Source organism: Callithrix jacchus, chromosome 17, assembly GCF_049354715.1.
Source record: "Callithrix jacchus isolate 240 chromosome 17, calJac240_pri, whole genome shotgun sequence".
NCBI classification, from domain to species: Eukaryota; Metazoa; Chordata; class Mammalia; order Primates; family Cebidae; genus Callithrix; species Callithrix jacchus.
Genome location: NC_133518.1, coordinates 71,531,680 through 71,544,540, shown reverse-complemented (window position 1 = coordinate 71,544,540; position 12,861 = coordinate 71,531,680). Strand labels below are relative to the sequence as shown.

Genomic DNA, 12,861 nt, shown 5'->3' with positions numbered 1-12,861 from the left:
TTTGGGAGGCTGAGGTGGGTGGATCACCTGAGGTGGGTGGATCACCTGAGGTCAGGAGTTCAAGACCAGCCTGGCCATCATGGTGAAACCCCATCTTTAAAAAAAAATTAAAAAATAAAAAACATGCTAAGTGAAAGAAGACAGTCACAAAAGACCACATAGTCATATGATTTCATTTGTGTTAAATGTCCAAAATAGGCAAATCCCTAGAGATAGAAAATAGATCAGTGGTTGCCAGGGGCTGAGTGGGTTTGGGATGGTATGGTGAGTGACTGCTGTTGGATACAGGATTTCTTTCTGAGGGGAGAAAATAATTTAGAATTAAAGAATTAGATACTGATGATGTGAATATACTTAAAACCACTGAATTACAAACGTTAAAAGGGTGACTTTATGATACGTAAATTATATCTCAATAAAACTGTTAAAACCAACTACATCCAATATAGACAGTGCCCCAGAAGACCCCCTCATCTCTCTCTCAATCAATGCCCCAGATTATTATTGGGGGAAGAATAACAGCTGTTTCTACTGCTACTGTTTACCTCTCAGAAGGAGCCTCTGTTTTAGACTAGGCATGAAGCTTTATGTTCTTAGCACTTGCCAGGCACAGCAGGGAACTTTTTGTAAAGCACCATTTTAATCAAATGCTTCTTTGTAATTCCATGGTGTCAGTGTGACCTACCTTTGGCACCAGTAATTCTTGCCTTTTAAATCAGGTAGCTATGTAATTTTGACTTGCTCTTTTTTATAGAAGCAATCTGGACCGTAAAAGTTTTAAAGTGCTATATATGTATATATGTGTGTGTGTGTGTGTGTGTGTGTGTGCACGCGCGCACTGCCACTCTTTTATCCACTTCATCAGAGCTGCCCTGCTGTCCTCCCCAACTTCCCTCCCCAAGATAGGAGTTGTTAATGCCATCCTTTAGATGAACCACATAGTATTAATAGTTCCTTTATTCTACATATAATTTCTAATCTTAAATTTAAAAAAGAAGCTACCCCTAAATGTTTACATGCCTTTAAATATTTCAGATGAGATTGGGTGCATTCTGGGTATTACGGCTGTAGACAAATATTTCAAACCCAAAGTAAAGTCAGTGTTGGTTTTGTGCTTTTCAGTGATGTCTTGGCATTGCCCATTTTCAAGCAGGAAGATTCCAGCCTTCCATTGGATGGTGAAACAGAGCATCCACCCTTTCAGTATGTGATGTGTGCTGCAACGTCGCCAGCAGTAAAACTGCATGATGAAACACTTACTTACTTGAACCAAGGTTAGTGTGGCTACACATTTGACACATAAGAACTTACAGAAATACAAAATAAATATTTTGGCATTGTAGCCATTTATTGGTAATAATTAAAAATTAGGATCTTTTTCTTAAATTTTACAACTTAATGAAAATTGTAGGAATTTTACTGTGAGCAGCTGAAGTAATAGTTTGTGTAAACTTTTGCATTAAAGAGGGTCTGAAGAGGAAGATTTAGTACAGGATTTTTAAGACGTAATCCAAATGAATAGCAAATAGGAAAGGATGTCAGTTATTTTTAGGGACAGTGATTTCAATATGGAACTTGAGAATGAATCAGAAGTCCAGATAGCAAGAAACCTGAATTTTGAACATGAAGCACTTATGTGCTGAAAATAGACTTAAGCTGCACCAGGATTGAGTCTGTGGCTAAATAAACAGCATCAAATTTTATCTTCTATATCTTGTTTGTACTTTATGTCAGAGTGTTCAGTTTCAGTGATATGAAACGGATGGTGGAGAAGGAGGGAGAATAGAGATGTGGGGGTAGAGTTTACTTTTTTTTTTTTGGATACTGAGTTTTGCTCTATCACCCAGGCTGGAGTGGAGTGGCGCAATCTCAACTCATTGCAACCTCCACCTCCCAGGTTAAAGCAATTCTCATGACTCAACCTCCCCAGTAACTGGGATTTCAGGCAAACAACACCATGCCCAGCTAATTTTTTGTATTTGTAGTAAACAGGGTTTCACCATGTTGACTAGGCTGATGTTGAACTCCTGACCTCAAGGTGATCCATCTGCCGCACCCGGCTGAGTTTATCTTTGGAAAGAGTAGAGATTGCTATTTGGAGTTTGGGCGCAGGCTGATGTGACTTATCACTGTAAACAAAAGTACTTGGAATGCAGGAATTAATTTGTTGGATACATATACTGAAAGCACATTGAATTCTGATTTAAAAAAATTTTTTGAACATTTGTACTGTTTTATGCTCATTGTAGAAAAACTGGGAAATATGTGAAGGGATAATGCTGAAAATTGACTAACATTTTTGGTCTGTTTCTTGCCTGTGTGTACATTTTCTTTCAAAAAATTAGACTTAAACATTTGTTCACTTAAGCGTATATAGTGTTTATTTTTCTGTCATTAAATCCTAGCATTTATCATCTTGACCAAAAGTTTTAAACCCAAGATTTTCCATGAATTCTTTTTTTTTTTTGAGATGGAGTTTTGCTCTTGTTACCGAGGCTGGAGTGCAATGGCGCAATCTCGGCTCACTGCAACCTCCGCTTCCTGGGTTCAGGCAATTCTCCTGCCTCAGCCTCCTGAGTAGCTGGGATTACAGACACGCGCCACCGTGCCCAGCTAATTTTTTGTATTTTTAGTAGAGACGGGGTTTCACCATGTTGACCAGGATGGTCTCGATCTCTTGACCTCGCAATCCACCTGCCTCGGCCTCCCAAAGTGCTGGGATTACAGGCATGAGCCACCACGTCCGGCCCTTTTCCATGAATTCTTAAACTAGTTTTAAAATTTTCTGTATGTGTATATTTCCTTCCTTTCCCTTTTTTCCTTTCACTCTCTGCTCCCTTTCTCTTCCCCCCTTCCTCCCTCCTTTCTCCTCTCCCTCCCATTTCCTTCTTTGTGGTCTTGCTCTGTCATCCAGACTTAAATGTAGTGGCACAATCATGGCTGATTGCAGCTGTGACCTCCCAGGCTACAGTGATCCTCCCATCCTAGACTCCTGAGTAGCTGTGACTATAGGCACAGGCCACCATACCCGGCTAATTTAAAAAAAAAATTTGTTAGAGATGCGATGGGTGGGGGGTCTCACTATTCATTGCCTACACTAGTCTCCAACTCCTGGGCTAAAGCCATCTTCCTGCCTCGGCCTCCCAAAGTTCTGGGATTACAGACATGAACCACTGAGGCTCACTTTTTTTTCCTCCCTCCCTCCTTTCTTTCCCTTTCCTTTCTTTTCTTTTTTTTTTTTTTTTTTTGGAGATAGGATCTCACTATGTTACCCAGGCTGTTTTTGAACTCCTAGGCTCAAGTGATTCTCTTGCCTCAGGCCTCCTGAGTAGCTGAGACTGCTGGTGTGTGCCACCAGGATTGGACCAGACTGAGACATTTCTTAGTATTTTTCACCCTACCTCTTTGTCCACTGAATAATAGAAGCTTACTAATTTAAACTAATAAGACAAACACCCAGACTTAGTAAAGTGTCTTCAGCTCACTAGACTTGCTTTTCTTTTTGTATTTAATTTTATTTTTTATTTATTTTTTGAGACAGTGTCTCAGTCTGTCTCCTAGCCTGGCGTGCAACAATGCAATCTTGGCTCACTGCAACCTCCGCTACCCAGGCTCAAGCGATTCTCCTGCCTCAGCCTCCGGAGTAGCTAGGACTATGCACTAGCCACCATGCGTGGCTAATTTTTGTATTCTTAGTAGAGATGGGATTGCACCATGTTGGTCAGGCTGGTCTCAAACTCCTGGTTTCAAGTGTTCTACCCACCTTGGCTTCTCAAAGTGCTGGAATTATAGGTGTGATGGTCATTACAGGCATGACGCCCAGCTGAAATGGTCATTCTTGAAGAATATTTGCCACTATGTAATGCTGTAAAGAATAGTAAAAATAAAATTCTGTGTGGTCTTCACTTTGTCAGTAGAAATTAGAGCAAGTTTTTTAGTTGTATTAAAGTCTTAGTGTCATTTTTTTGTATTAATTTTGAACTGCAGAGGAACCAAGTTTAAAAACTGTATTTGTGTTTAAGGCTGGATGTCGTGGCTCATGCCTGTAATTCCAGCACTTTGGGAGGCTGAGGTAGGCAGATCACCTGAGGTTAGGAGTTCAAGACCAGCCTGGCCAAAATGGGGAAACCCCGTCTCTACTAAAAATACAAAATTAGCCAAGTGTGGTGGTGCACGCCTGTAGTCCCAGCTGCTTGGGAGGCTGATGCAGGAGAATCTCTTGAACCTGGGAGGTGGAGGTTGCACTGAGCCAAGATCATACCACTACACTTCAGCCTGGGTGACAAGAGCAAAACTCGGTCTCCCTCACCCTCCTCCAAAAAAAAGCAACTGTATTTGTGTTTGCCTGGTTATTCCTAAGTAAGAAGAGGAATTAAGTCTCTGACTGTAACTCTGGAGTAAAAACTGTAGTCCCAACATGGAGCCACCAGAGGGTGGAGAATTCATAGCTGGCTCTCCCTTTGGGCAGGGATCTGGCTGGAATAGGATGCCTCTTGTCTTAACAACTAGGGGCTGAGCACACCTCATGATAATGAGTGAGACTTTTGATCTTACCTCCTTTCTGACTCCACATTGCTTGCATTGCTGCTGCTAGATCAGCCCCTAACTCTTCTAATGAAGAGTTTGTCCTAGTTACTCCCAAATACATTTTCATTTGGAGGCTGAATTCTACTTGGAGAATACTCTGCTAAAAATGTTAATTAACACACCTTTAATCCCAGCACTTTGGCAGGCCGAAGCTGGCAGATCACCTGAGGTTGGGAGTTCAGTACCAGCTTGGCCAACATCGTGAAACCCCATCTTTACTAAAAATATAAAAATTAGCTAAGTATGGTGGCACACACCTGTAATCCCAGCTGCTTGGGAGGGTGAGGCATGAAAATCGCTTGAATATGGGAGATGTAGGTTGCAGTGAGCTGAGATTGCACCACTGTACTCCAACCTTGGCAATAGAATGAGACACTCTCAAAAAGAAAAAAAAGAATGTTAATTAAAATTTAGATCTTAGGCTCTAGAAACAGTGTGTTTATTGGATTAAGAATTCCATTAAATGCTTCAGAAATTTTTTTTGTTTAGTTTCATTTTTCATAATAGATTTCCTTCTGATTAGTTTCAGTTCTTGTTACTGAGGTTTTATGATCGGAATAGGAGTTTAGAAATAAGGTGGTTTGGGACTCCACGTTTGGATCCTTTTCCACAAACACTCCCTTCATGGAAGCCATCTTTCTCTCTCCTGGGTTTTCCCTCTGGAGGCCCCTTCCATGAACACTTCCTTCATGGAAGCCTGTCTTCCCCTCCTAAACTCCATCTCTCTCTGTTCCCTTCCACTCAGTGTGGAAGCTGCTTTCCTCTCCTGGATTCCGTCTTTCTGGATTCTCTCACTCAGTGTGAGAGTTAGTGGTTTCTTTCTCTCTCCTCCTGTTTCTCTCTCTTAAATAAATGAATCACTCTAAAATAAGTAAATAAGGTGGGGTTTTTTTTAGACTCTGTCTAAAATTAAAAAAAAAAAGTGAGCCTGTTTCTTCGTTTTGTTTGTTTTTTTAAATTTTAGATGGATCCTTGCTCTGTCGCCAGGCTGGAATGCAGTGACGCAATCTTGGCTCACTGTAACCTCTGCCTCTCGGGTTCCAGCGATTCTCCTGCCTCAGCCTCCCGAGTAACTAAAAATTCAAAATTAGCCGAGCGTGGTGGTGCACGCCTGTAGTCTCAGCTACTCGGGAGGCTGAGGCAGGAGAAAACACGAGAATATAATAGTTTCCAATAGGGAAACCACTTGAAGTGAAACAAATGTTACAGAGTTTTTTCTGTCTTTTTTTTTTTTTTTTTTTTTTTGAGATGAAGTTTTGCTCTTGTTGCCTAGGCTGGAGTGCAGTGGCACAAACTTGGCTCACTGCAACCTCTCCCTCCTGGGTTCAAGCGATTCTCCTGCCTCAGTCTCCCCAGTAGCTGGGATTACAGGCATGCACCACCACACCAGGCTAATTTTTTGTTTTGTTTTGTTTTGGGTTTTTGAGATGGAGTCTAGCTCTGTTGCCCAGGCTGGCGTACAGTGGCATGATCTTGGCTCACTGCACTGTCTCGTCTGCCTCCCTGGTCAAGTGATTCTCCTGCCTCAGCCTTCCAAGTAGCTGGGATTACAGGCATTCACCGCCACACCCAACTAATTTTTGCATTATTAGTAAAGATAGTGTTTCACTGTGTTGGCCAGGCTGGTGTCAAACTCCTGACCTTGTGATCTGCCTGCCTTGGCCTCCCAAAGTGCTGGGATTACAAGTGTGAGCCACTGCACCTGGCCTAATTTTTAATTTTTAGTAGAGATGGAGTTTCTTCATGTTCATCAGGCTGGTCTCGAACTCCTGACCTCAGGTGATCTGTGTGCCTCCACCTCCCAAAGTGCTGGGATTACAGGTGTGAGCCACCGCGCCCGGCAGGCCTTTTCTTTTTAAAGTTAACTTATTAGAAGAGTCTTTTCTAAAAACCCACTTTGATTTTAGAAGAATAAAAATTTAGAGTGCTTTAATACAGAAGCAGTAAGTCTTGTGATCTGTGTGTGGAAATAGATGGAACTATGTGTGGAAATAGATGGAAGGGCTCTTCAGAGAACAGATGTTTCCTCCTTAGATTGGCCAGGAAAAATAGTACAAAAGAAGATAGGAACATTGAGATTTCTTCCTGATTTCTTTCAATTCTGAGAATCGGAAGAAAATCTCAGTGAGACAAATTTTCTTCCCCTCTTTGGCAGCCAAATGAAAGGAAGGGCTTCCAGGACCCTGTGCAATTTGTCCACCTCCCACCTCTCTGATTGCTTTCCTCCGGATTACTCTCATCATGCTAGGAGACCGCTTTGACCCTCTTCTCTTTACACTCACTCCTTAGGTGATTCTGTCTTTAAATGGGTTTACCTAACAACTGTACCCTGAAGAGCCCTTCATTAATATCTCCAACCATACTCTTTCTTCTAGCTCTAGCTTTGTAAATAACTTGATTATTAACTTGGATATCCTGTAAGGATCTCAGTCAGACTTAGTATATTCAATTAACTCTTGATTTTTTTTTTTTTTTTTTTGAGATGGAGTCTTGCTCTGTCACCCGGACTGGAGGGCAGTGATACGATCTCGGCTCACTGCAACCTCTGTCTCCTAGGTTCAAGTGATTCTCCTGCCTCAGCCTCCCACGTAGCTGGGATTACAGGCGCCTACCACCACGCCTGGCTAATTTTTTTGTATTTTTAGTAGAGACAGGGTTTCACCATATTGACCAGGCAGGTTTTGAACTCCTGACCTCAAGTGATCTGCCCGCCTTGTCCTCCCAAAGTGCTAGGATTACAGGTGTGAGTCACTGCACCCAACCAACTCTTGATTTTTCTGCCTCCGGCTGTCTTTGAGGTCAGGAAGTGGCAACTCTTCTTTAATTCTTTGGCCAAAAATCAGGAGTAATCCTCACCTCTCCTTTCTGTTACACTTTATATCTAATATAGCAGAAAACTGAGGGATTTATGCTGATCTGATAGGTGAAAAATGATTTCAGTGTGGTTTAATTTGCATTTCTCTAATGGAAGTTGAGTTTTTAAATGTGTTTAAGAACTGTTGGCATTTCCTTTTGTGAACTCACATGTTCATTTCTTTTGCTCATTTATTTTTCTCTCTAGAGATACTGGAAATTTGTTAGCAATTTTATAGGAGCTCTTTATGTATTGGGGGGATTAGCCCATTGTGTGTAATGCCACTTGCAGATATTCCCTCTGTTTCACATTAATTTGTCTTGACCAGTTAGAATCCCTGAGTCAAAGGGTATAGTAATTTGTTGACAGGTACAGCCAGATTGCCTTTTAGTTTATATTCTGTGCATTATTCAAGGTTATTTCTCCCCCATACTTGCCCACTCGATTTTGAATTAAATACTTCTTATGGCTGGGTGCAGTGACTCATGCCTGTAATCCCAGCACTTTGGGAGACCAAGGCAGGTGGATCACCTGGGGTAAGGAGTTCAAGTCCTGCCTGGCCAACATAGTGAAACCCTATCTCTACTAAAAAATAATACAAAAATTAGCCGGGCATGGTGGTGGACACCTGTAATCCTAGCTGCTCGGGAGTCTGAGGTAAGGAAAATTGCTTGAACCTGGGAGGTGAAGGTTGCAGGGAGCTGAGATCATGCCACTGCCTGGGCAGCACAGCAAGACTCTATGTCAAAAAAGAAAAGGTAATAAATAAATCTTTCTTATTGATCTGATAATCAGCATAAACCTTTTGTCAATTTTTATTTCCTAAATTCTTGTGAAGCTGAGTGTAATTTTAAATGTAAATGGTGTATTTTTTTTTTTTTTTGAGACAGAGTCTCACTCCGTCACCAGGCGCCAGGCTGGAGTGCAGTGGCGTGACCTCGGCTCACTGCAACCTCTGCCTCCCGGGTTCCAAGCAACTCTCCTGCCTCAGCCTCCTGAGTAGCTGGGACTACAGGCGCATGCCACCATGCCCAGCTAATTTTTTTGTATTTTTAGTAGAGAAGGGGTTTCACCATGTTGGCCAGGATGGTCTTGATCTCTTGACCTCGTGATCCACCTGCCTCGGCCTCTCAAAGTGCTGGGATTACGGGCTGAGCCACCGTGTCTGGCCTAAATGGTGTATTTAAAAAAAAAAATTGTATTCTTTATTTTGAAAATTATTTCTTAATATTTTCAGAATTTAGATCCATTGTTAAATATACTGCATGTATCTTCTTCCAATCTATGTCTTATTTTAATTTTTTTAAAATGTCTCCTGCCATAAAGGTGTTTTTAGTGTTTCTCTGTCTGTTGGATGAATGTAAGCAATATTTCTTTATAAGAGACTATATATATGTTGTTTTCCTTCACCAGCCTTGGAGTGATGCAGTTGCATTTTGATAACCCTTTGTTGAGTTTTGATTCTTTCATCTAGAATTCTTTGTATATTTTTCTGTAAGCCCCATGGGAGTATGAACGAGATAGTAGTAGTAACAAAGATTCTCAACTTTGTGTGATATTATAAGCATTCTTTAATTTTTACTGGTTTTCTGCATGCCAAATTACACTATCATTTTTGTTATTTAATAACAGATAATCCAGAAATTATTTCTGTGGATTTGGAGTACATTATTAATTTTCTTACAGCAGCATTTTCCTAATTATCTCGATGGATATGTGAATATCTGTGTTTTCTAAGGAACACTGTAAGTGGAAACAACCCACATATCCATCAACTGATGAATGGATATACAAAATTTGGTATGTTCTTCACACAGTGGAATAGTATTAGGCAATAAAAAGGAATAAGTATTTGGTAGTGAAAAGGACTGATACATACTATGTATGGATGAACCTTGAAAACATTATGTTAAGTTTAAAAAGTGAGGCATAAATACCCACATATTATATGATTCTATTTATAAAAGTATCCAGAGTGGGCAGATCCATAGAGATGGAAAGTAGATAGTGATTGCTACCAACTGGCAGGTGTGGAAGAGGGGTGGGAAGTGACTGCTAATGTTTATAGGTTTCTTCCTAGGATGATGCAGATACTCTACAACTGGTAGTGGTGTTGGTTGCACTGAAAACTATCTGACTATACTGAAAACCAATGAATTACACACTTTTTTAAAATATGAATTTTATGGTATGTAAACTGTATCTCAGAAAAGCTGTTAGAAAAATTAGTCTTAGATAATGCAAGCATAATAAAAACTTAGTGTAAGAGAATGGCAGATGAAGATAAATTGATAGAGAAACTCTTGTCTACTGTAATAATGTAAAAACAGAAGGTTGGTGTGATTTTCAGGGAAGAGAACGATCAACCTGAATTTGCTTCTCTAGCAAATTAACAAATATCATTGTGTAATGTATGTTCTGAGAAACATACATTATGAATTATGTTAAGCAAAGTGATGTATGAATCTTTTTTATACACAATTTCTTTGAATAGGTCAGTCTTATGAAATTCGGATGCTGGATAATCGGAAAATGGGTGATATGCCTGAGATCAGTGGAAAATTAGTAAAGGTAAGGACAGTTCATTTTAATTCCCAACAGATACTGTATTTGTTTTAAAAAAAATTAATTTCACTTCAAAAATTGTTGTATTAAAACGTTTTAACTTTTTGAGCTATATTTTGTTTATTCACCTGTACAATGGGAATAACCCAAGCAGTTATTGGGTAGAATAATTGTGACAGACATCAAGGAGCAGTAGAAAAGTTAGTTGCAGTTATGGGGTAAAAAACTTACCACCACAACAAAAAAACTATAAGCCTCTCTAAAAGTAAAAGATAATATGGGGAAGAATGTAAATGTTGACATAAAACTTTAAAAAAAATCCTTTACCTTTTAAAATTTCATTTAAAAAAAATTGAAATATCTGTTCACCCTACTGATGTATCTGAATGAAGAATTCAGTCTTCCTAGGTATAGGAGGCATAGCTGTTTTCTGGCCAACCTGTTTCTTTTAGAATATAGCTTCAGAACCATCCCTGCCCCTTCCAGTGTCATACAAGGTGGCTCCACCTAGCCTGTATATGTCATACATCATGGCTAGTTATAAATTCCACAGCATTACAGGGCAGGGTTAATGAAAGAATCTTAACTGGGAAAAGGTAAAACCTCACGTGGCTAAGTGTTAGCAAGGGACAAGTTCACTTGATCCTTCCATCTTCCCACAGAGTGGCATGTCAGGGCCCAGGTGCTGCTGGGCCCTCAGTGTGGAGGGGCATTCTTTTGGAAAGACCCTCCCCTCTGGATCTGCCTTTTTAGTGGGTGAGCATAGGAAGGGCAGCCTTGTGGTGGGAATTGGATTCAGGCAATCTAAATTTGGTGTGTTAACTAATTTGGCATGTCTGGGAAGGCCAGCTGCCCAGTACCTGGAGGGCACCTGGACTGTTACTTGGGATCAAATGATAGGTTACCCACTTTGGGAAGCCGAGGCGAGTGGATCACGAGGTCAAGAGATCGAGACCATCCTGGTCAACATGGTGAAACCCCGTCTCTACTAAAAATACAAAAAATTAGCTGGGTATGGTGGCGCATGCCTGTAATCCCAGCTACTCGGGAGTCTGAGGCAGGAGAATTGCCTGAACCCAGAAGGTGGAGGTTGCAGTGAGCTGAGATCACGCCATTGCACTCCAACCTGGGTAACAAGAGCGAAACTCCGTCTCAAAAAAAAAAAAATGATAGGTTACCAAAGGTGCTTTAGAACTTCTTCGGCCACTGAGCCCTACAAATTTCTCTCACATTAGCCTCTTTTTTAAACTGTCTCAAAGAAAAATATTGCTACTTTTAATTGACTGCCTTCAACATATTTGTCAGCTATGGATAGTATTTGAGGGGTGGGGGAAGCGGGGGTACTAAAGTCATATCTGTATATATTGTTAACAAATAATTTCCTGTTCAAGCCAGCAGAGACTCAATGAAAATATTAAGTGTCTGATAGTCTCAGAAAGTTATTTATAAATGTTTCAAAAGCATTAGTACAAGTCTGATATCTGAATACATTTTTTTTGCGATGAAGTCTTGCTCTGTCACCTAGGCTGGAGTACAGTGGCGTGATCTCGCTCACTGCAACTTCCGTCTCCCAGGTTCAAGCGATTCTCCTGCCTCAGCTGTGATTACAGGCACATGCCACCATGCCCAGCTAATTTTTGTGTTTTTAGTAGAGACGGGGTTTCACCATGTTTGCCAGGTTGGTCTTGAACTCCTGACCTCAAGTGATCCACCTACCTCAGCCTCCCCAAGTGCTGGGATTACAGGCATGAGTCACTGTGCCTGGCCTATCTGAGTGCATTTTGATGACTTGTTTTACCGTTCCTGGAATGAGACAGTATTTGGTACTCCAAACCTATAGGAAGTGAAGGAGGCAGAGGCGGAGAGCAGAGAATTTGTCTAGAAGTTGTAGAATAGAGTGAAATGAGTGCTTGGATCAATTTACCTGTGATTATTTTTCCCCCTCAGATACTGCAGATAATCTTACTTGCAGGTTGAATAGTTAAGAATGAATTTTGCATTTAAGTTTTTTTTTTTAAGGGAGCGGGCAGTGTTTTGGATTTTTGTTTATACCAGTTCTTAAAAACTCAGTAGTTAACTACTATTTTTAAATTAACAAAGTTTTACCATTGTGCCTGGGTTTCTCTGTCTTTTCATTTTTAATAACTCTTGTATGCATTTGGCATTTTCTTTGTAGGAATATAAATTTTACTCATTAATTTTAGGGGCAAGATTGCTGAATTACAATAACAAGTTACTTTATAAAATCAATACCTAAGTAATCATTTATGATTTTAAGTTTTAAGTTATAATTCTTTGCACCAAATAATTGTACAGTAATCTAGATATTTGAGGGCAGAAGAGTTCACTTATGGAATGTTTAAAACAGAATCTGCTAGTATATGGTCTACTGCTACAGGTTAACACATAAGTAGTGGAAATGCTTCTGCATTTCAGCTGGAGCAGTTTAAAGACACTCTTTTTCCCCACTTATTCTACAGAGCATCATAAGGGTTGTATTCCATGACAGACGGCTACAATACACAGAGCATCAGCAACTTGAAGGATGGAAGTGGAATCGCCCAGGAGACAGACTTCTTGATTTAGGTACAGGTGGTGATCAAAAGACCATAGAGATGAGGATATTGTTTAGCTAAGCCCAGTAATGTGTTGTGTTGTCATCAGGTGTTATTACTTGTGTGGGGAAAGTTTTAGGATCTTGTATCTTGAGAGTTTTCTGTGTGTACACACACACACACACACACACACACACACACACATATGTATGTTAGTATATATTTTGGGGAAAGTTTTAGGATCTTGTGTCTTGAGAGTTTTCTGTACACACACATACACACACACGTATGTAAGTATAT

The 12,861-nt window shown here is 40.3% G+C and overlaps 1 protein-coding gene across 4 annotated transcripts in view; it reads left to right on the top strand.

Moving 5' to 3' along the window:
* The window catches only part of UBP1 (upstream binding protein 1), a 50,099-nt gene that overhangs the window by 13,111 nt on the left and 24,127 nt on the right, over positions 1-12,861 (top strand). For all 4 annotated transcript variants that reach the window (XR_013528725.1, XR_013528726.1, XM_035278307.3 and 1 more), the window contains exons 2-4: positions 1,123-1,274; positions 9,936-10,012; positions 12,487-12,592. Coding sequence is in view for 2 of the 4 variants with exons in the window: in XM_035278307.3 (XP_035134198.1) it covers positions 1,123-1,274; positions 9,936-10,012; positions 12,487-12,592 (335 nt within the window). In the remaining 2 variants the exon portion in view is untranslated. The remainder of the gene's footprint in view (positions 1-1,122; positions 1,275-9,935; positions 10,013-12,486; positions 12,593-12,861) is intronic.